Source organism: Coregonus clupeaformis, chromosome 20 (assembly GCF_020615455.1).
Source record: "Coregonus clupeaformis isolate EN_2021a chromosome 20, ASM2061545v1, whole genome shotgun sequence".
NCBI classification, from domain to species: domain Eukaryota; kingdom Metazoa; phylum Chordata; class Actinopteri; order Salmoniformes; family Salmonidae; genus Coregonus; species Coregonus clupeaformis.
In genome coordinates, this window is record NC_059211.1 from 63,409,951 (window position 1) to 63,432,913 (window position 22,963).

The 22,963-nt window shown below is 41.1% G+C and overlaps 1 protein-coding gene across 4 annotated transcripts; it reads left to right on the forward strand.

Moving 5' to 3' along the window:
• The first annotated feature begins 304 nt into the window (after positions 1-304).
• On the forward strand, positions 305-22,954 carry slc44a2 (solute carrier family 44 member 2). Of its 4 annotated transcripts, none has more exons than XM_041867488.2 (20): positions 305-492; positions 6,672-6,720; positions 7,115-7,188; positions 7,576-7,660; positions 12,337-12,538; positions 12,629-12,689; positions 12,937-13,063; positions 13,218-13,301; positions 13,717-13,829; positions 14,216-14,347; positions 15,184-15,376; positions 15,717-15,801; positions 16,033-16,295; positions 16,495-16,589; positions 16,782-16,885; positions 17,118-17,191; positions 17,372-17,442; positions 17,752-17,840; positions 18,086-18,170; positions 22,401-22,954. In XM_041867488.2, exons 1-20 carry the CDS (start codon positions 450-452, stop codon positions 22,511-22,513), a joined length of 2,142 nt encoding a protein of 713 aa, XP_041723422.1. In that variant the 5' UTR covers positions 305-449; the 3' UTR covers positions 22,514-22,954. The 4 variants fall into 4 exon arrangements, with proteins under 4 accessions (XP_041723422.1, XP_041723420.2, XP_041723421.2 ...); XM_041867486.2 differs by lacking the exon at positions 22,401-22,954 and adding an exon at positions 18,421-19,822; XM_041867487.2 differs by lacking the exons at positions 305-492; positions 22,401-22,954 and adding exons at positions 5,272-5,441; positions 18,421-19,822.
• The last annotated feature ends 9 nt before the right edge of the window (positions 22,955-22,963 follow it).

Consider the following 22,963-nt stretch of genomic DNA (forward strand, 5'->3'; position numbering starts at 1 on the left):
AAAAAAAATCCACTCAAACTGTGAGAGATAACCTTTTAGTTTGAACAACTTACAGTCCTCTACATTTTATTTGCATGTTCTAAAGAATCATTTTCCCTAATGATTTTGAAATTAAAATAGGCTATTCATAGTGTCTGGTAGCACAACCCCTCTTCACATTCCTTTGAGGTAGCTGCAAGAGAAAACATTTTTGGCCCCGCCTTCAGGGTAATTTAATTGGCCGACCAAGCTGTCAGTTGTTGGTTTTTATATCTGATTGGCCCCTGTCTCAATGTCTCGCGGTATGGAATGTATCATGATTTGGCATGGTCTTGCCACAGTACGTTCGGTTTTGACGGCGAATAGGGAATCGCTAACAGTGTTATTGATGCTTTTTTCTCCGACATTTCCATGGTAACTGTCCAAAATTGGATCAACAGGCAGCAGCGAGAACACCCAAGTATTCAACCATGGACCTAGACGAGAAGAAACCGACTCCGGACTCGAAATATGGTAAGAAATGTTCCCTTTCTTCGCATTTTCTTTGCACCGTTATTTTTGTAAAAAGGGGTGTGGGTGGAAGAAATGGAAACAATGACTCGTGAATGATGGGTGGGGACCGGCCGCGTGTGTCCCACTCCCAAACAGATTTAAATCGCATCATCATCTTTGGCAAAACATCATCCTAATCAGTGTGCAGAATAATAGTTTACGTTTCCCATTAAAAATACCCTTTTACAAAGAATGAATCTTGCGTGTATCAAAGGCTTGCAGACGTGCTGCTCTAGCCTACATCTCTCAAGAGATGCGCTGTTTATGTTCAATTTAAGGACTAAGTGATATTCATTGTTGTACACTGATCATATGGAAATAAATAACCACCTAGGCCTACATGTCTCCCACACGGTCCATTGTTCCCACAAATTGGAATCAGAAGAATCAGACAGCAAAGTCGGATAGTCTATTCTACAGCAGTAGGCTTTTGTCCATTTGACTTGAACAAGTATATTAGACAAAGCTATTAGTCAAATGTTGCTTTGCAGGCAATGTATAATTCATTGCCAATTAATTTCCACAACAGAATAATCAATACAATGAATGAATTGACAGCTTATAACTCTGAGGTTGGCTCAGTCTGCTCTCTCACAGAAGCAGAAGTTGTTTGTGTGTTTTTCCTCCTGGCAAAAATCAGCTGTGACAACACCCATGTGGTGATATGTAGAATGCCATATGGTTATTACACACACACACACACACACACACACACACACACACACACACACACACACACACACACACACACACACACACACACACTCACACACACACACACCACCGCAGCAGAAACATTTGGCACTCAGCTATGGTGCATCATTGACACTGATTTATTTACGTTTTGCCATAATGACTTTCTAAAACGGCACTCATTGCGTGGCATGTCACATATGTCTCTCAAGAGGTAGACTGATGGTGAGCCTGTCCATCGCTGCAGTTGTACTTCCAAATGGTGGTTGGACTTTGGGTTGGGTTGTTGTTCATAAGATCTGTTGAGTCATCGAGTTTCCTCCATCCTGTTTATCTTACCTTAATCCCTCCAGTCAATGTCATCACATGTTAGAATAGACCTACACTTCAAACCTCAACTGATTACCAACATAGCAGGCTTACAACACGTTGTCAGTAATTCAGCTTTTAGGCCCCACCCTAGTCATACTATGAAGAAGATGGAGGCCTAAGTTTGTAATTCCAATGTAATTTAATTAATGCTAAATTGGATTCACTGAAATCCATCCAGTATTACTAGTTTGTAGGAAAGGGAGTGAGAGACGGACAATAGTTGACTTATAGGCACATTCTCTATGGCAGGTTTCCCCAACTGGCAGGTGATTTTATTTGGCCCCCCAAGTTTTCTGAGCCCAACAAAAATGTATATGAATAATAATAATTGTAAAAACACCAGAAAATCAGCTTCAAGTGATTTTAATTTCGGAAATCTGTTCCCAAGTATTCCCAGGCATAATAGAGAGACACATTATCATGTTATTATGTTTTAGTCAAATATTATCTGTTTGGGCTTATTGCAGTCAATTTGCAATCTACAAATGATTTGTAATTACGTTCCGGCCCTCCGACCATCCGCTCAAGAAAAAATTGGCCTGAATCTGGTTGATGATCCCTGCTCTATGGTTTATCTTAGGAGCCACTGATGTCAGTACAGTATCCTTGTGACTTTCCTGTTGCCATGTAAACAGGCATTGTCCTCAGTCAGCTCCCCGCCCTCACATCACACATCAGCCAGAAAGGTCATCAACTGAACGGAAGGCATTTAAACCAATGTTTCAGGTACCTATAGATAGTAAAAGCCTGGATCCCAGTTTCCTGCTAGCCAGGGCCTGTATTCATAGTGTCTCAGAGTAGGAGTGCTGATCCAGGAGGTAGGAGTGCTGATCCAGGAGGTAGGAGTGCTGATCCAGGAGGTAGGAGTGCTGATCCAGGAGGTAGAAGTGCTGATCCAGGAGGTAGGTGTGCTGATCTAGGAGGTAGGAGTGCTGATCCAGGAGGTAGGAGTGCTGATCCAGGAGGTAGGAGTGCTGATCCAGGAGGTAGGAGTGCTGATCCAGGAGGTAGGAGTGCTGATCCAGGAGGAGGAGTATTGAAACTGATCCTAGATCAGCACTACTCTGAGACACATACAGGCCCTGGTATCATGTCTCTTTGTACTGTTTTGCCAACAACCTGGAGACAGCAAACCAGCCCAAACAGCCTAGGGAGCAGGCTAGTATCCTGCCATGTTGTCTATAGTAATATCCTCTGACTGTGTATGAGTAGGCCAGTGTGCTGGCTGGATGTCTTGTCTAGTCTAAAGCACCAGCCGGTAGCAGCATGCACAGGCCGGCTGCTGAGTGTCTGATGTACCCACTCAACACACTGAGTCTAGGGGCACTGAGTCAACTCATTAACTCCAGTGGCGGGCACACACACACACACATACACACACACACGGCATCTGAGTGTGTGTGTTGTTTCACAATGATCCTTTGTCATGCTGTCTCTGGCTGTCAGGTCACAGCAAAACTGTTAGAAAGATTTGCTTAGTGTGATCGTAGTGAGCCATGTAGGGGAATGAGAGGGGAGCGGCAGGCAGGATTTGGGCTGGATTTATTTGGCAACCAGCGACAAGTTTAGACACTTCAGAAAAGGGAGTTGGACATGTCCCCCCCCCCCCTTCAGGCTCCATCCAGGAATATCTGATGGTTTCTCCAGTCTACTGCCAAAGAAGAGTTTACTCTGGAAGCTGTTGAGTTGTGCAGTATAAACTACACCATGACCTTTTCCACATCAATATGATGTGTTGTTTAATTGTCACCTACACCAGATAGGTGCAAGGAAATTTGTAGTACGGCACCCCTGGGGCAAATTAGGGTTAAGTGCCTTGCTCAAGAGCACATCGACATATTTTTCACCTTGTCTGCTCAGGTATTAGAACCAGTGACCGTTCGGTTACTGGCCCAATGATTTAACCACTAGGCTACCTGCCATTGTAGTAGCCTATATTATTAGCGAAGTCCTTCCAACCTATGCTTGTACACACATGGAATTAGTAATATCTAATGAATATACAAGATTAATATCGACATTCAAATGCCATGTTTTTGAATAACATTGGAACAAGAGGCTTCTTTCACCACCACCTATCTGCAGCTACTGCCATGACGACAATCCAGCCATGGCAGCGATGCCCTGTCTCTGTGTGCTAGACCACAACAGAACAGCAGACACCATTAAACCATTAGATCACTAGACCACTAACCCCATTAAGAGTGTCTGGGTAGAGGTCATTCAATAGTCCCAATGGGTCTGGAAGTGGAACATGTCCATCATGACATCACTGTGTGACTCAGCTGGTAAGAGCATGGTGCCAGCAACGCCAGGGTCGTGGGTTTGATTCCCGCTGAGGTCACATACTAAAAGGACTCACTGAGCTTGTCGTTTTGGATAAAAGATTCTGCTAGCCTGGCCCCAGATCTGTTTGAACTCTCTTGCTTACGTCATTGTCATGCCATGCCATTTGACAAGACAGCACAAACAGATCTGCAGCCAGGCTACTCCCACTCTAGGTCCCATTGTCAGACTGAAATCTGTCAATACACACTAGCCAGTATTGTCTATACCATGCTGTCTATCACATGGCCTTGGAGGTGGGAAGGTGTCATGGCCAGACCAGAGAGAACATGTAGGAGGGCTTATCATCCTTCCAGATCAGACGCAGTCCGTCTCAGATATGTATGTATGGTGGTCTATGCAGGCTGCATTTTCATTTTTTGTATTTCACCTTTATTTTGACAGGGAAGACCTATTGAGACCTATGTCTCTTTTCCAAATGCGCCCTGTATAATACAATATATAATACAATATAAAATACATGTCAGAGTATGCTGGGTAGACTACAAACATAGTCACGTCAATGTTTTGCTGAAAACTCATTTTGAGCTCATTCTGAATTGGATGATTTATAGATCATATATTTGATAGTTAAGAAATTGTTTGTAAATCATATGTAGCCTAGTTAGAGATACTTCCAGTACGGTTGTGAAGGCATTCAGAGGAGTGACACGTTTGAAAATAAGTCCCATCATTTTTGCTGGCCAGCGAGAGAACTGCTGAATCATATGAAGGATCCTCTTCCTGTAGGCATTTTACAGATATAATGTTGCATATGTTATTTGAAGGAACATTCTGTATGAACCACTAGACCTAACTAAGTCCTGCACATTGCACCATATACTGTATGTTTGCAGTCGACCCAGTTAGGTGCATAGCCTGTTGCCATCCCCTGAATAGGAAGGAAATTGCAGTTGAGTGTTAACGAAAGATCATCACTGTAGCTATTATATCAGTGTCTACATACTTTACCTACATGAGAGTGATAGATGTTTCATTTCTAGTCACCCCAACTTTTGTATCCACACCCATCTATTTCAGGATAGATTCAAGTCCTGTGTAGCTTTTAAAATCCACTGAATTAGGCTGAACTTGTCACCAAAGTCATTTTAGGAGTGAAAAAGGTTAAGTAGTGCCACCGAGGGAATAGAGAAACACTGCTACCTCTCTCTCTCTCTCCACTCCTCTCCAACCCTCCTGTGTGCCACCCATTCCCATGATAAGAGCCTAGTAAAAGAGGCAAAGAGAGGGAGGAATGGCGAGAGCGAGTGAAAGGAGAGAGCATAACGGTAAAGGAAGGCAGAACTCTCTGAGATACAAGATTTGACTCGTTCTTTATTTTGCAACATACAGGAAGAAGGAAGTGAAGTCTAAGGTGGTGGTCTAGAGTATAGACACACTTAATGCAGTAAAATTATTCTGAAAGAAATATAGGCAACTCAACACATGAATACAGCCAACCTGTTGATGAAAAAGACAGAAAAGGAGTGACTGAGGAGTGAGAATGGCAACAAATAAAGGTATTGTAAATATTCAGGTCAGCGTTGTAACGTTTGTTGTTGTGCCTGTTTCTTTCACTTCTCACTGTGATGACTGATGGCATGATGGGAAAAGCCTTTTCAGATGTGTTGTTGTTTATGTTTTGAACTGAACATAATAGACTGTAATTAAAGACACAGTAAATTAATGTGGTTGAGATTGAGCCAACTCAATCTGGTTTAGTCTATGGTACACTGGGTGTTCGATGGTTGCAACATGTGTGTGATCGGATGACACAGTGAAATTGTGTACACTCCTAGAACCAAAAAGGGTTCTACATGGAACCAAAAAGGGTTCTCCTATGGGGACAGCCGAAGAACCATTTTGGAACCCTTTTTTCTAAGAGTGTAGGTTACAGTGTGTCATCACATTGCAGCCATTGTGTACAATGGGATTTCCAACGCTCATACAAAAATGTTCTTAGATACTGTACAGTCAAACTAACTGTTCTGCCATCTGAAGAAAAGGGGTGTTTATTTTTTTGTTGAGCAGGATGGAAGGTCTGCAACAATGTTCTCAGTCACACTGTGCTCTATGTTCGGAAAATAATGTGACGTGTTCATTAACAAGACACATGGCCAAATGTCATAACAGGATAAGTCTCAAGATCTTAGATGCAAAACAGGAAATACAATGTTGCCCTACATCATTTGCATACTGTGGTCCCATGCGATTCCCACGGGGGACCAGTACGGGGAAAATCACGAAAATGTAAGTTACTCTGGATAAGAGCATCTGCTAAATGACATAAAAAATTATTGGCTGATTGAGCTTTTTCTATTGGTTTCCAGATGTTATGTAGAATACATTGTATCAGGAACATTGTAGACTGTGTACACAACATTATAACTGTCTTGCTCTGCTAACAGACTATGGTGAATTGAGTAGATGCGCTGTCTGATGTGGCATCTCTCTAGTCTCTGAGATGTTACCATAGCATTACTATGGCACCTAGGAATGTCCACCGGGAGCTCTGAGTCACCGGGGAGCCATTTTGTGGGTTGCTAGGCATGTCAGTCTCGCGGGAGAATCCTTTTGTTATGGAAAATATGTCCCAGCTTTGTCAATGTGTACACACACATACAGATATACTGATACACACAGATATAAACACACAGACACACACTCACGTATGCACACGTACACACACCTGTGTATAAATGTAAAATCTAAACAAAAACTAAGCTCTCTCTCGATTTGCTTGTTCACAGGTGAAGCAAGGAAGTTTGACCCCACCTTCAAAGGACCCATCCACAACAGGTAATCATCTCATTATCAGCTTTGACAGCCAATCCTCACTCTACCAATTACCCACATAGCAAAGCTCAATAAAGCTCAACGTCAAAAAATAGCAGTCTAACCATCTCTCTCTCTCTCTCTCTCTCTCTCTCTCTCTCTCTCTCTCTCTCTCTCTCTCTCTCTCTCTCTCTCTCTCTCTCTCTCTCTCTCTCTCTCTCTCTCTCTCTCTCTCTCTCTCTCTCTCTCTCTCTCTCTCTTCTCTCTCTCTCTCTCTCTCTCTCTCTCTCTCTCTCTCTCTCTCTCTCTCTCTCTCTCTCTCTCTCTCTCTCTCTCTCTCTCTCTCTCTCTCTCTCTCTCTCTCTCTCTCTCTCTCTCTCTCTCTCTCTCTCTCTCTCTCTTCTCTTGTGATTGCCAGGGGCTGCACAGATGTGTTCTGCTGTATTCTCTTCATCTTGGCCATACTGGGATACTTTGCTGTTGGGATCCTGGGTGAGTGTCTCCAAAACTACACTATTACTGGCCGTTACATCAGTCCAAGGGCCCTGTGTTTTGGTTAATCATGTCACATGACCTGGATTTGAACTTTTATTTTAAGCCTTTTCCAGAAATGGTAATTGGACCAAAAATGAAAGCAATTGTCTGAGGATGGTGCTCGGCCATCAGACAGAAAAAGGAAAGGGGACAGTTTGATGAAAAAGCTTTAAATAAAGGTTAAAATCCAGGTCATGTGACATGATTAACCAAAACACAAGGCCCTAACAAGACACTGTAAAGTGATATTCTATTCTATTTGAAGTGATTCTATTCAATTGTGTGTTGTTATGATAACTGGACTGTATCTGAACTACAGTGTTGTTATACTTCCTCCTACTCCAGCCTGGTCTCAGGGGGACCCCAGGAAGGTAATCTACCCCACTGACAGCAGAGGACAGTTCTGTGGCCAGGCCGGGACCCCCCTGGAGTAAGTCCCTTCAATTACCCCCCTAGCTATTCTGCCTTTGAACATCTCTCTTCATTTCTGATCCTTTAGAATTCCTCTTGTCCATTCACATGTCAAGTTATTATCTGTCTCTTTGTGTTAATGTATTTTGTGGTATTATCCTGATGCCCTGTGGTGAGCCTGTAACACCCTGCTGTGTGAAAATAAAAAAGAACGCCCTGAAGGATGTACAGTGAGGGAAAAAAGTATTTGATTCCCTGCTGATTTTGTACGTTTGCCCACTGACAAAGAAATGATCAGTCTGTAATTTTAATGGTAGGTTTATTTGAACAGTGAGAGACAAAATAACAACAAAAAAATCCAGAAAAACGCATGTAAAAAATGTTAGAAATTGATTTGCATTTTAATGAGGGAAATAAGTATTTGAATCCCTCTCAATCAGAAAGATTTCTGGCTCCCAGGTGTCTTTTATACAGGTAACGAGCTGAGATTAGGAGCACACTCTTAAAGGGAGTGCTCCTAATCTCAGTTTCTTACCTGTATAAAAGAAACCTGTCCACAGAAGCAATCAATCGGATTCCAAACTCTCCACCATGGCCAAGACCAAAGAGCTCTCCAAGGATGTCAGGGACAAGATTGTAGACCTACACAAGGCTGGAATGAGCTACAAGACCATCGCCAAGCAGCTTGATGAGAAGGTGACAACAGTTGGTGCTATTATTTGCAAATGGAAGAAACACAAAAGAACTGTCAATCTCCCTCGGCCTGGGGCTCCATGCAAGATCTCACCTCGTGGAGTTGCAATGATCATGAGAACGGTGAGGAATCAGCCCAGAACTACACTGGAGGATCTTGTCAATGATCTCAAGGCAGCTGGGACCATAGTCACCAAGAAAACTATTGGTAACACACTACGCCGTGAAGGACTGAAATCCCACTGCGCCCGCAAGGTCCCCCTGCTCAAGAAAGCACATATACAGGGCCGTTTGAAGTTTGCCAATGAACATCTGAATGATTCAGAGGAGAACTGGGTGAAAGTGTTGTGGTCAGATGAGACAAATCGAGTTCTTTGGCATCAACTCAACTCGCCGTGTTTGGAGGAGGAGGAATGCTGCCTATGACCCCAAGAACACCATCCCCACCGTCAAACATGGAGGTGGAAACATTATGCTTTGGGGGTGTTTTTCTGCTAAGGGGACAGGACAACTTCACCGCATCAAAGGGACGATGGACGGCGCCATGTACCGTCAAATCTTGGGTGAGAACCTCCTTCCCTCAGCCAGGACATTGAAAATGGGTCGTGGATGGGTATTCCAGCATGACAATGACCCAAAACACACGGCCAAGGCAACAAAGGAGTGGCTCAAGAAGAAGCACATTAAGGTCCTGAAGTGGCCTAGCCAGTCTCCAGACCTTAATCCCATAGAAAATATGAAACCTTAATGACTTGGAGAAGATCTGCAAAGAGGAGTGGGACAAAATCCCTCCTGAGATGTGTGCAAACCTGGTGGCCAACTACAAGAAACATCTGACCTCTGTGATTGCCAACAAGGGTTTTGCCACCAAGTACTAAGTCATGTTTTGCAGAGGGGTCAAATACTTATTTCCCTCATTAAAATGCAAATCAATTTATATAATTTTTGACATGCGTCTTTCTGTTTTTTGTTGTTGTTATTCTGTCTCTCACTGTTCAAATAAACCTACCATTAAAATTATAGACTGATCATGTCTTTGTCATGTACGTTTGTCAGTGGGCAAACGTACAAAATCAGCAGGGGATTAAATACTTTTTTCCCTCACTGTATATGTACTTCCTGTACATATTAACTACTATATAACTGTCTCTACATATTAACTACTATATAACTGTCTCTACATATTAACTACTATATAACTGTCTCTACATATTAACTACTATATAACTGTCTCTACATATTAACTACTGTATAACTGTCTCTACATACTAACTACTATATAACTGTCTTATAACTGTCTCTACATATTAACTACTGTATAACTGTCTACATATTAACTACTATATAACTGTCTCTACATATTAACTACTATATAACTGTCTCTACATATTAACTACTATATAACTGTCTCTACATATTAACTACTATATAACTGTCTCTACATATTAACTACTGTATAACTGTCTCTACATACTAACTACTATATAACTGTCTCTACATATTAACTACTATATAACTGTCTCTACATATTAACTACTGTATAACTGTCTCTACATATTAACTACTATATAACTGTCTCTACATATTAACTACTGTATAACTGTCTCTACATATTAACTACTATATAACTGTCTCTACATATTAACTACTATATAACTGTCTCTACATACTAACTACTGTATAACTGTCTCTACATACTAACTACTATATAACTGTCTCTACATATTAACTACTGTATAACTGTCTCTACATACTAACTACTATATAACTGTCTCTACATATTAACTACTATATAACTGTCTCTACATATTAACTACTATATAACTGTCTCTACATATTAACTACTGTATAACTGTCTCTACATATTAACTACTATATAACTGTCTCTACATATTAACTACTGTATAACTGTCTCTACATATTAACTACTATATAACTGTCTCTACATATTAACTACTATATAACTGTCTCTACATATTAACTACTATATAACTGTCTCTACATACTAACTACTATATAACTGTCTCTACATATTAACTACTGTATAACTGTCTCTACATATTAACTACTATATAACTGTCTCTACATATTAACTACTATATAACTGTCTCTACATATTAACTACTGTATAACTGTCTCTACATACTAACTACTATATAACTGTCTCTACATATTAACTACTGTATAACTGTCTCTACATACTAACTACTATATAACTGTCTCTACATATTAACTACTATATAACTGTCTCTACATACTAACTACTGTATAACTGTCTCTACATACTAACTACTATATAACTGTCTCTACATATTAACTACTGTATAACTGTCTCTACATACTAACTACTATATAACTGTCTCTCATATAATATAACTGTCTCTACATATTAACTACTATATAACTGTCTCTACATATTAACTACTGTATAACTGTCTCTACATATTAACTACTGTATAACTGTCTCTACATACTAACTACTATATAACTGTCTTATAACTGTCTCTACATATTAACTACTGTATAACTGTCTACATATTAACTACTATATAACTGTCTCTACATATTAACTACTATATAACTGTCTCTACATATTAACTACTATATAACTGTCTCTACATATTAACTACTATATAACTGTCTCTACATATTAACTACTGTATAACTGTCTCTACATATTAACTACTGTATAACTGTCTACATATTAACTACTATATAACTGTCTCTACATATTAACTACTGTATAACTGTCTCTACATACTAACTACTATATAACTGTCTTATAACTGTCTCTACATATTAACTACTGTATAACTGTCTACATATTAACTACTATATAACTGTCTCTACATATTAACTACTATATAACTGTCTCTACATATTAACTACTATATAACTGTCTCTACATATTAACTACTATATAACTGTCTCTACATATTAACTACTGTATAACTGTCTCTACATATTAACTACTATATAACTGTCTCTACATATTAACTACTATATAACTGTCTCTACATATTAACTACTATATAACTGTCTCTACATATTAACTACTGTATAACTGTCTCTACATATTAACTACTATATAACTGTCTCTACATACTAACTACTATATAACTGTCTCTACATATTAACTACTATATAACTGTCTCTACATATGAACTACTATATAACTGTCTCTACATACTAACTACTATATAACTGTCTCTACATATTAACTACTATATAACTGTCTCTACATATTAACTACTGTATAACTGTCTCTACATACTAACTACTATATAACTGTCTCTACATATTAACTACTATATAACTGTCTCTACATATTAACTACTATATAATTCTAAACTGTCTCTACATACTAACTACTGTATAACTGTCTCTACATATTAACTACTATATAACTGTCTCTACATATTAACTACTGTATAACTGTCTCTACATACTAACTACTATATAACTGTCTCTACATATTAACTACTATATAACTGTCTCTACATATTAACTACTATATAACTGTCTTATAACTGTCTCTACATATTAACTACTGTATAACTGTCTCTACATATTAACTACTATATAACTGTCTCTACATATTAACTACTGTATAACTGTCTCTACATACTAACTACTATATAACTGTCTCTACATATTAACTACTATATAACTGTCTCTACATATTAACTACTATATAACTGTCTTATAACTGTCTCTACATATTAACTACTGTATAACTGTCTCTACATATTAACTACTATATAACTGTCTCTACATATTAACTACTATATAACTGTCTCTACATATTAACTACTGTATAACTGTCTCTACATATTAACTACTATATAACTGTCTCTACATATTAACTACTATATAACTGTCTCTACATATTAACTACTGTATAACTGTCTCTACATATGAACTACTATATAACTGTCTCTACATACTAACTACTGTATAACTGTCTCTACATATTAACTACTATATAACTGTCTCTAACAGGAAGAAGCCTCTCCTGTTCTACTTCAACATCCTGAAGTGTGCCAGTCCCCTGACCCTGCTGGAGTTCCAGTGCCCCACCACTCAGTTATGTGTGGAGAGCTGTCCTACCAAACACATGACGTTGCTGAAAGCCTATCTGAACAAAGGAGACCAGGAGTACTACAAGCAGTTCTGCAAGGAAGAAGTGGACTTCTCCAAAATGGTGGGCGACAGAGGAGACACATTTGCAGTGGCAAAGTAGGTAGTTAAGGAAATAATGTGTAACTAAGGGTGATTTTGTTGTGTTTTGCAGAGTGCTCCTGAGATCCTGAGGGATGGCCTGTGTCCTTCCATGCTCATGTCTAGCAAACCCTGTAAGTCTTCTCACGAGCCATAGTGTGCACTGTGTGCACTGTGTGTGTGTGTTTGTGTGTGTGTGTGTTTGTGTGTTTGTGTGTGTGTGTTTGTGTGTGTGTGTGTGTGTGTGTGTGTGTGTTGTGTGTGTGTGTGTGTGTGTGTGTGTGTGTGGAGCACGCGTGTGTGTTTTGATGAAGATTTAGTAAATGCATTGACCACACGGTCAATGATTCTTAATCTCCACTCTCTCTCCTCTCCCTCCAGTCACTCGTCGGTGCCTCCCAGCTCTCAGGACCATGAAAGGTGGTGTGGTCGTCGTTGGCAACGAGACTATTTTTGACAACGGGGAGGGGGAGAATGTGAACGCCACGGATTTCCTGGACGCGGCAAAGTGAGTCCTCATGCCTCAACCTGAATGCATCGTCGATATATTAATTAATCACTCAACCTACCAACCAACGTATCAATCTGTCTGTCCGTCCGTCTATCCGTCTGTCCGTCAATTGTTAGCAAAGTGATAAGTGGACTTGTTGTTGTTCTTACAGGAAGTCCAATGTGGTTGTTGAGGCTCGCCAGGTAGCCATGAGGATCTTTGAGGACTACACTGTGTCCTGGTACTGGATACTGCTGTGAGTATCTCTCCGTGTTAAACACACTCATCACACAAGACAATAAAGAAAGTTGCACGCTCTATATGCCTATTATCCCAATAATGTATTGCTGAGTAAACATTTCCCCATAGAGATGGGTGTTCCCTCACAGGAACAACAAAGTGTGTTATTATTATGTTATTATCTGTATTCCACCAGTGGTCTGGTGATAGTGGGGGGGTCAGTCTCATTGGTAGAGCATGGCGCTTGTAACGCCAGGGTAGTGGGTTCGATCCCCGGGACCACCCATACGTAAAAATGTATGCCACATGACTGTAAGTCGCTTTGGATAAAAGCGTCTGCTAAATGGCATATTATTATTATTATTATTATTATTATATTATTATCTTAATAAAGGTCTGTGAATTTGAATGTTATTTCCTGTCTCCTCCAGTGGTCTGGTGATAGCCATGGTGGTCAGTCTCATCTTCATCGTCCTCCTGCGCTACCTGGCCGGGATCATGATCTGGGTCATGATCGTCATGGTGATACTGGTCATCGGATATGGTATGATACTCCCTTTTCCTAAAACCCGTCTAACTGAAAACACACTGTTGTTTTACCTATTTAAAGTACCATTCAAAAGAAGCATTTTAACATTGTGCTTTGTCAAGTTAGCCATTAAGAAATGTTAGAGGGATATGACGTAGGTGCAGTAAGTAAACAGCATAGTGGGTAAATTTCACTAAGAGCGTTGGAGTGCAATGCTAAACTTCTCTGCTGATTTGGTCCAATGGCTACCAGGCTGTAATGGCGTGAAGCGAACCCTGTACACATTCGCAGATACTGTGCGCCACTGTGTGAGAGGGAAGTCATGCATCTTGCTCATTGCAATATCTGCAGTGATGCTCATGCAACGTCATTTCGCTGACTCTTACCTTTAAAATGTTTAGGGATCTTCCATTGTGCCATGGAGTACCGCAACCTGAAGGGAGAGCCGGGTGCTGACGTCACTATCCGTGACCTGGGACTGCAAACAGACTTCTCTGTTTACCTGCAGATCAGACAGACCTGGCTGGCTTTCAGTGAGTACATGCACTCATTCTCTCTCCTTCTCTCCCCCCTCTCTCTCTCTCTCTCTCTCAATTCAATTCAATTTAAGGGCTTTATTGGCATGGGAAACGTATGTTAACATTGCCAAAGCAAGTGAAGTAGATAGTAAACAAAAGTGAAATAAACAATAAATATTAACAGTAAACATTACACTCAGAAGTTCCAAAAGAATAAAGTCATTTAAAATGTTATATTATATATATACAGTGTTGTAGCAATGTGCAAATAGGTAAAGTACAAATGGGAAAATAAATAAACATAAATATGGGTTGTATTTACAATGGTGTTTGTTCCTCACTGGTTGCCCTTTTCTTGTGGCAACAGGTCACAAATCTTGCAGCTGTGATTGCACACTGTTGTTTTTCACCCAGTAGATAAGGGAGTTTATCAAAATTGGGTTTGTTTTTGAATTCTTTGTGGATCTCTGTAATCTGAGGGAAATATGTGTCTCTAATATGGTCATACATTTGGCAGGATGTCTCTCTTTTTCTGTCTCTGTCTCTCCCTCCATCCCTCCCTCCCTCCCACCCTCCCTCCCTCCCTCCCTCCTCCTTTCCCTCCCTCCCTCCCTCCCTCCTCCCTCCCCCTCTCTCTCTCTCTCTCTCTCTCTCTCTCTCTCTCTCTCTCTCTCTCTCTCTCTCTCTCTCTCTCTCTCTCTCTCTCTCTCTCTCTCTCTCTCTCTCTCTCTCTCTCTCTCTCTCTCTCTCTCTCTCTCTCTCTCTCTCTCTCTCTCTCTCCCTCTCACTCTCTCACTTCCTCTCAAGTTGAGACAAACACACACTCTAACAGTGCTCCTCTCCTCCGTCAGTAATCATCCTGTCCATTGTGGAGGTGGTCATCATCCTGCTGCTCATCTTCCTCAGGAAGAGAGTCCTAATCGCCATCGCCCTCATCAAGGAGGCCAGCAGGGCTGTTGGCCATGTGATGTCATCACTGTTCTACCCTCTGTTGACCTTTGCCCTCCTGGCCCTGGTCATTGCCTACTGGGCCATCACTGCTGTGTATCCTTCAGCTGTCAGTCATGTTATTCATGTTTACTTGTCTGTCAAGGGAAAATAAGTGTTCTTGTAATGGTGTAAAATGTACTAGATTACTTTTAGGTCTAGGTTTTGTTGTAGAGCTACTCTAGATAGCTATAGATGATAAACGTAACCGTGCAGATTGAAATGTGGACAGACTGAGACCGTCAAGGAAAATAAATAACTGGGACAACTCCTCCACAAGTCATCGCTGCAGAAACTAAATGTATCCATAATGTTTCTATACAGATGATCACGTCTGTATGACATGTCTCAGTATCTACTTCCTTAGTGATGGAACCTCCTTGACCGCCTTTCCCAGCTTCTTGTCAACCTCCAATGAGCAGGTGTACAAAGTGTTCAACACCACTGTGTGTGAGTACTCCAGAGACACCTGCAATCCCGAGGTGAGCCATGAGATGTCTCTGTTCTTACATATCTGCCTGTTTACATGTCAGACTTAATAAAAAAAACGTGTATATGTTCCTTCTATTCTATATGTATATAGTGTTCAAAAAAGGCTTTTTTCCTCATTTATTGAATATAAATAACCATGAATTTGTATTTTTGAGTGGACTACTCCTTTAATACCAGCAGAAGTGCCAATATCACAGAGAGTTTCCCCTCTCTTTCCTCAGACTTTCAACACCACCAACATCACAGCACAGTGCCCGGACGCCGAGTGCCTGTTTGCCTTCTACGGAGGAGAGACCAACTACCATAAATACCTCATCGTGTTCCAGTTCTACAACGTGTTCCTCTTCTTCTGGTGCGCTAACTTTGTGACGGCGCTGGGTCAGGTGACCCTGGCTGGTGCCTTCGCATCCTACTACTGGGCCTTTAAGAAGCCTGACGACATCCCAGCCAACCCCATCTTCTCCTCGCTCGGTCGAGCCCTCAGGTAGGAGGGGCAGTGTGTGTGTGGGATGGGGGGGGGGTTTGGGTGCATGTGTGTGGTGTGTGTGTGTGTGGGAACAGTGCATGTGGGTGGGGGAGGGGAATGTGTGTGTGAGTGAGTGAAGGAAAGAGAGGGGTGCGTGGAGAGTTAGTGAGAGACCTATAATTTGGGCACCATCTTTGACCTTCTTCCCCCTGTCTAGATACCATACAGGCTCCCTGGCCTTCGGCTCCCTCATCTTGTCTCTGGTTCAGGTCATCAGGGTTCTGCTGGAGTACCTGGACCACAAGCTGAAAGGTGAGGTGGTGTTCTCACATATCCTGTTCCATTCTCAGACGTGGATAACTGGGATACTTCCTCATTGACATCATACAGTGGGAAATGGACCAAAAAATGTCACTACTAACTGTTACATTTTAATAGATGGTTGTTGTCGAAATGAATAGGAACAGATTATTATCTCCTGTTTGTTGTTATTTAACCCACTAGCTGCCCAGAATCGCTTTGCCAAGTTCCTACTCAGCTGCCTGAAGTGCTGCTTCTGGTGCCTGGAGAAATTCATCAAGTTCCTCAACAGAAATGCCTACATCATGGTGAGTTCATCTACATAACTGTGCGAATTGAAGTTCTTTGTGAGTTAAAGACTGTGTGAACTGTGTGAATTGAAGACTGTGTGAATTGAAGACTGTGTGAACTGTGTGAATTAAAGACTGTGTGAACTGTGTGAATTGAAGACTGTGTGAACTGTTTGATTTAAAAACTGTGTGAACAGTGTGAATTAAAGACTGTGTTGACACTGTATGTAACACCACATGATTCCCCTAGGTGGCGATATACGGTAAAACCTTCTGTACCTCAGCCAGAGATGCCTTCTTCCTCCTCATGAGAAATATAATCAGGTGAGTGTTGTTGACTACTGAGACACCCTCCATAAACCCTTCATAAACCCCAGCCTTTGGGACCTTTTCTGAAGAGCAATAGCATCTTTAACAACTCCACGTCTCCATTCATATATACAGTATACATTTATCTCTTTGGTTTTCTGTCTCTTTTGATTCCTTTCTCTGTTGGCTTCTCAGGGTGGCTGTCTTGGACAAGGTGACTGACTTTCTGTTGTTTTTGGGGAAGCTCCTCATCGTTGGAATTGTGGGTAAGTGATCCTCAGAAACACAAGCAGAGAGACTTAATTTACACCTAGTACAGTTTGCCCACCATCTGTGATACATTTACATTTACATTTTAGTCATTTAGCAGACGCTCTTATCCAGAGCGACTTACAGGAGCAATTAGGGTTAAGTGCCTTGCTTAAGGGCACATCGACAGATTTTTCACCTAGTCGGCTCGGGGATTAGAACCAGCGACCTTTCGGTTACTGGCACAACGCTCTTACCCACTAAGCTACCTGCCTTTCAGTAAGCCCTCATATCCTAATCATATGCATCTCTTCTTCTCTTTCTAGGAATCTGTTCTTTCTTCTTCTTCTCTGGGAGGATCAAGGCTGTGGAGCAGACTGCACCCTCTCTCAACTACTACTGGGTTCCCATTCTGGTGAGAGACAGGCCTGAATGAACTCTTATACTGTTACATCGAGCCATGTTTCTCAACGTTCATTGTGCTAGGGATTGGTAAGCTAAGGTCATACTTATTAATAGGACCCTTACATTAAAACTGGTCAGCATTATCCCAGGACCAGTCTACGGATCCAAATGCTGAGAAACACTGCCATAGCGTGTCTGTAAGTGGTGTTTGTATTGATTCCAACACTGTGTGTGTAACTGTTTCTCTCTTCCTAGACGGTGGTGGTGGGATCCTACCTGATTGCCCATGGATTCTTCAGTGTGTACGCCATGTGTGTGGACACACTCTTCCTCTGCTTCTGTGAGTAATATCCTATTTTATTAATATACTCTTTAATCACTCACACAACTTTCCAAACCTGAAATGCTCTTTTTACCTGAGATTCCTCTTTTGCCTGTGATGTTTCTGACTTTTCCTTCTGTTTGTCTCTTCCCTCCTTATTTCACACTTCACTATTTCTTATTCCACACTTTTTGGTTCTGTTCTTTTTTTCCACTAACCCGAACAAACATTAACCCCATAATACACATTAAACACACACACAACGAAGGCGAAGACCTGGAGAGAAACGACGGCTCCCCAGACAGGCCGTATTTCATGTCTCCGGAGCTTCACGAGATTCTCTCCAAAACCAAAATGGCGGAGGAAGAGGACAACAAAGATGGTACGCAACAGCCAGACGCTGACCCAAGTGAACCTACACAGATGGACGAAGTTCGCCTGGAGGAGGAGGTACCACTGAAAGAACAAGATGGAGAGATACAACTGAAACGCCAAGATGTGTTCATGCAGGTCAACGAAGAGGAGCAACCTCTGAAGGAGAAGACCGAAGCTGCGAAAGTGGAAGAACCACAAGAGGAGGAATCTGAAGAGAAGGAACTAGAAAAGAAGGGACCAGAAGAGGAGGAACGAGTGGAAGAAAAGGAATCAAACGAGGACAAGCCTGAAGAGAAGGATCACCAGCCGACAGAACCTGAAAAGGAAGAGACAGAGGAAAAGAAACCTCAAGAGGCGGAGCCTAAAGACCCTCCTTCTACACCCCAGGAGTAGTAGTTAATGTTGTCATGGAGACGTGAAGCTTGGTAAACCTCATAACTAGGACAGGAAAAACTCCTGGCCCTACTCATATAACATGTGCCGTATGGAGCCAGTATACAGTACCTGTTACTAACGACCTAATATGTAATTCTATGCTAATATGTAATTCTATGCTAACGACTGTGTGATTTGAAACAGTTAAATGTATGACCAGCTTTTAAATGCAAGACTTTTCACAGTGCTCATTTATTGTATTCACACATAGGGTTGTTTTAACGTAAAGGTAGCTGGTTTTAACAAGGTCCTGTGGTTGTAAAAGGCTGATCAAAAACCCAGTGCATCTCTGTAGCTTGAAAATATTGTTATGTTTATCTATTTATTATTAATTTATTGTGTTGGTTTGGTTTTAGACAGTGTTGTTTTTTTATCGTGAGGATCTGTAGATCTGTGAGTGCTGAACCTGTGCCTGACTACTACAAATGTCATTATTAATATTTAATTGTCTTAATATCATGAGTTAATGAGTAATGAATGCACTATGAATCCACTATTACAATGTTTACAGTCAATCCAAACAGAACTTCAACTAACGGTGAAAATTAACAATGTTTACATTGATACCAGCTGACACCAAATGGTAAAATCCTTTGATATCCTTTGATATGAAAATGGGATTTCCAATGGAATCAATGTGTATGTACAGGATGTAATTATTAATTTGTATGCTTATTATGTCTTATTACATATGTATGTAGGTATTTATTTTTTGTATCAATTATATAGATGCTCCCTCCAGCCAAGAACACGTTTTTAGACTCAATGTATTGTATTGAAACGCCACCAACTACAGTGAGGGAAAAAAGTATTTGATCCCCTGCTGATTTTGTACGTTTGCCCACTGACAAAGACATGATCAGTCTATAATTTTAATGGTAGGTTTATTTGAACAGTGAGAGACAGAATAACAACAACAAAATCCAGAAAAAAGCATGTCAAAAATTTTATAAATTGAATTGCATTTTAATGAGGGAAATAAGTATTTGACCCCTCTGCAAAACATGACTTAGTACTTGGTGGCAAAACCCTTGTTGGCAATCACAGAGGTCAGACATTTCTTGTAGTTGGCCACCAGGTTTGCACACATCTCAGGAGGGATTTTGTTCCACTCCTCTTTGCAGATCTTCTCCAAGTCATTAAGGTTTCGAGGCTGACGTTTGGCAACTCGAACCTTCAGCTCCCTCCACAGATTTTCTATGGGATTAAGGTCTGGAGACTGGCTAGGCCACTCCAGGACCTTAATGTGCTTCTTCTTGAGCCACTCCTTTGTTGCCTTGGCCGTGTGTTTTGGGTCATTGTCATGCTGGAATACCCATCCACGACCCATTTTCAATGCCCTGGCTGAGGGAAGGAGGTTCTCACCCAAGATTTGACGGTACATGGCCCTGTCCATCGTCCCTTTGATGCGGTGAAGTTGTCCTGTCCCCTGAGCAGAAAAACACCCCCAAAGCATAATGTTTCCACCTCCATGTTTGACAGTGGGGATGGTGTTCTTGGGGTCATAGGCAGCATTCCTCCTCCTCCAAACACGGCGAGTTGAGTTGATGCCAAAGATTTTGGTCTCATCTGACCACAACACTTTCACCCAGTTCTCATCTGAATCATTCAGATGTTCATTGGCAAACTTCAGACGGGCCTGTATATGTGCTTTCTTGAGCAGGGGACCTTGCAGGCGCTGCAGGATTTCAGTCCTTCACGGCGTAGTGTGTTACCAATTGTTTTCTTGGTGACTATGGTCCCAGCTGCCTTGAGATCATTGACAAGATCCTCCCGTGTAGTTCTGGGCTGATTCCTCACCGTTCTCATGATCATTGCAACTCCACGATGTGAGATCTTGCATGGAGCCCCAGGCCGAGGGAGATTGACAGTTATTTTGTGTTTCTTCCATTTGCGAATAATCACACCAGCTGTTGTCACCTTCTCACCAAGCTGCTTGGCGATGGTCTTGTAGCCCATTCCAGCCTTGTGTAGGTCTACAATCTTGTCCCTGACATCCTTGGAGAGCTCTTTGGTCTTGTCCATGGTGGAGAGTTTGGAATCTGATTGATTGATTGCTTCTGTGGACAGGTGTCTTTTATACAGGTAACAAATTGAGATTAGGAGCACTCCCTTTAAGAGTGTGCTCCTAATCTCAGCTCGTTACCTGTATAAAAGACACCTGGGAGCCAGAAATCTTTCTGATTGAGAGTGGGTCAAATACTTATTTCCCTCATTAAAATGCAAATCAATTTATAACATTTTTGACATGCGCTTTTCTGGATTTTGTTGTTGTTATTCTGTCTCTCACTGTTCAAATAAACCTACCATTAAAATTATAGACTGATCATTTCTTTGTCAGTGGGCAAACGTACAAAATCAGCAGGGGATCAAATACTTTTTTCCCTCACTGTACTTGTCTTGGAATTTCAGACTGGCTTAACTGCTGTGATTGTGTTGCTGTGATGCAATTGTTTTAACCTCTCAGATCTGGGTCGTATTAACCACAGGAGGTTGGTGGCACCTTAATTGGGGAGGACAGGCTCTTGGTAATGGCTGGAGCGGAATCAGTGAAATGGTATCAAATACATCAAACACATGGTTTCAACGTGTTTGATGCCATTTCATTTACTCCGTTCCGGCCCTTATTATGAGCCGTCCTCCCCTCAGTAGCCTCCAGTGGTATTAACTGGGCACGAAACGGAAGCAAATTAGCTGAAATGGGGAGGGACTACCTGAACTTGTCCAATAAGAAACACTTATTTTTGTTTTCCGTTGCGAAACGTTTTTAAACGTTTTCCGCTGTATGGCCTAATGAATACGACCCTGCAAGCCCTGTTCAATGTTTACTGACTCTATTTACCTTTGTTTACTTCTCTCTCTCTTTCTGTCTCTCTCTCTTTCTGTCTCTCACTCTCTTCTTCCTACCTCTGTGCTGCATGGTGTTTCAGTAACATTGCCTATTGAGTGCTTAATCAAAACTAACCTTGCAACCTAATGTCAATGTTTTCTATCTGTTTCTGTCAGTGTGTGTCACATTGTAAACATGTTAGCTGATGTAGTATTTCACTTATATATGATACATTCGACTCAGTTTGCTTCTGTTGGATGCAGCTGTCGATTAAAGTTTGTTGTATTGATCACAAGACCATTTTTTTGCATGTAAATGACAAATGTAATCATATCAAATGATGATAGGACAGTGGGAGAGTGACACAATGGTGAGTTTCTATTCACTTTGGGACAGTTTCCCAGATACAGACTTAATAAATTTAGTCCTGGACTAAAAAAGCACTTTCATCAATGCAAGCTTTTCAGTACAGGATTAAGCTTAGACGGTGTCTGTGAAACCATCCCTTTATGTTGTTAGGAATAGGATACTGTTTTACCTGAAGATATGTTGAGTTTGACAATGGTTGGTTCTCTTATTGTTGTTTCATAAATTCATTGATTTTCCAGTGGAAGACCTGGAACGCAACGACGGAACTGCAGAGAGACCCTACTTCATGTCTCAGAACCTTCTCACCATTCTGAAGAAGTCCAATGAGGATCAGACCAAGACTGTAGACTAACTGTGTGTGTGTGTGTGTGTGTGTGCATGCGTGTATGTGTGTGTGAGGAGAACAGAGAAGCCGCCTTGCCTGCGCAGTGTGCTGTATGTATAGAATGTGCCTTAAGATCATGATACTGTATGGCTACAGAAGGATGCCATTGTCACAAGCAGAGCGGTCTGAATGAGTAGCCAACATATCCCATTGCGTTTCCCACAGAAGGTGTCTATGACACAGTGGGAGCTTAGAATATTTTTAATTTTTTAAGATGTAAATCTGTTCATGTTTTATTAGAATTTTTGTTGTGCCTTTTTGTTTGGCTAGGCTGTTTTACTTTTGAAACAGTCCTCTTGAAACTCACTTTGAACTTACAAAACCTACAAAACTTTGATTCCTTTTATTAATTTTTTGTTTGTGGCTGACTCTGAACTTTTAAGTGTTTTATGTGTTCAATTTAAACCATTTTAATAC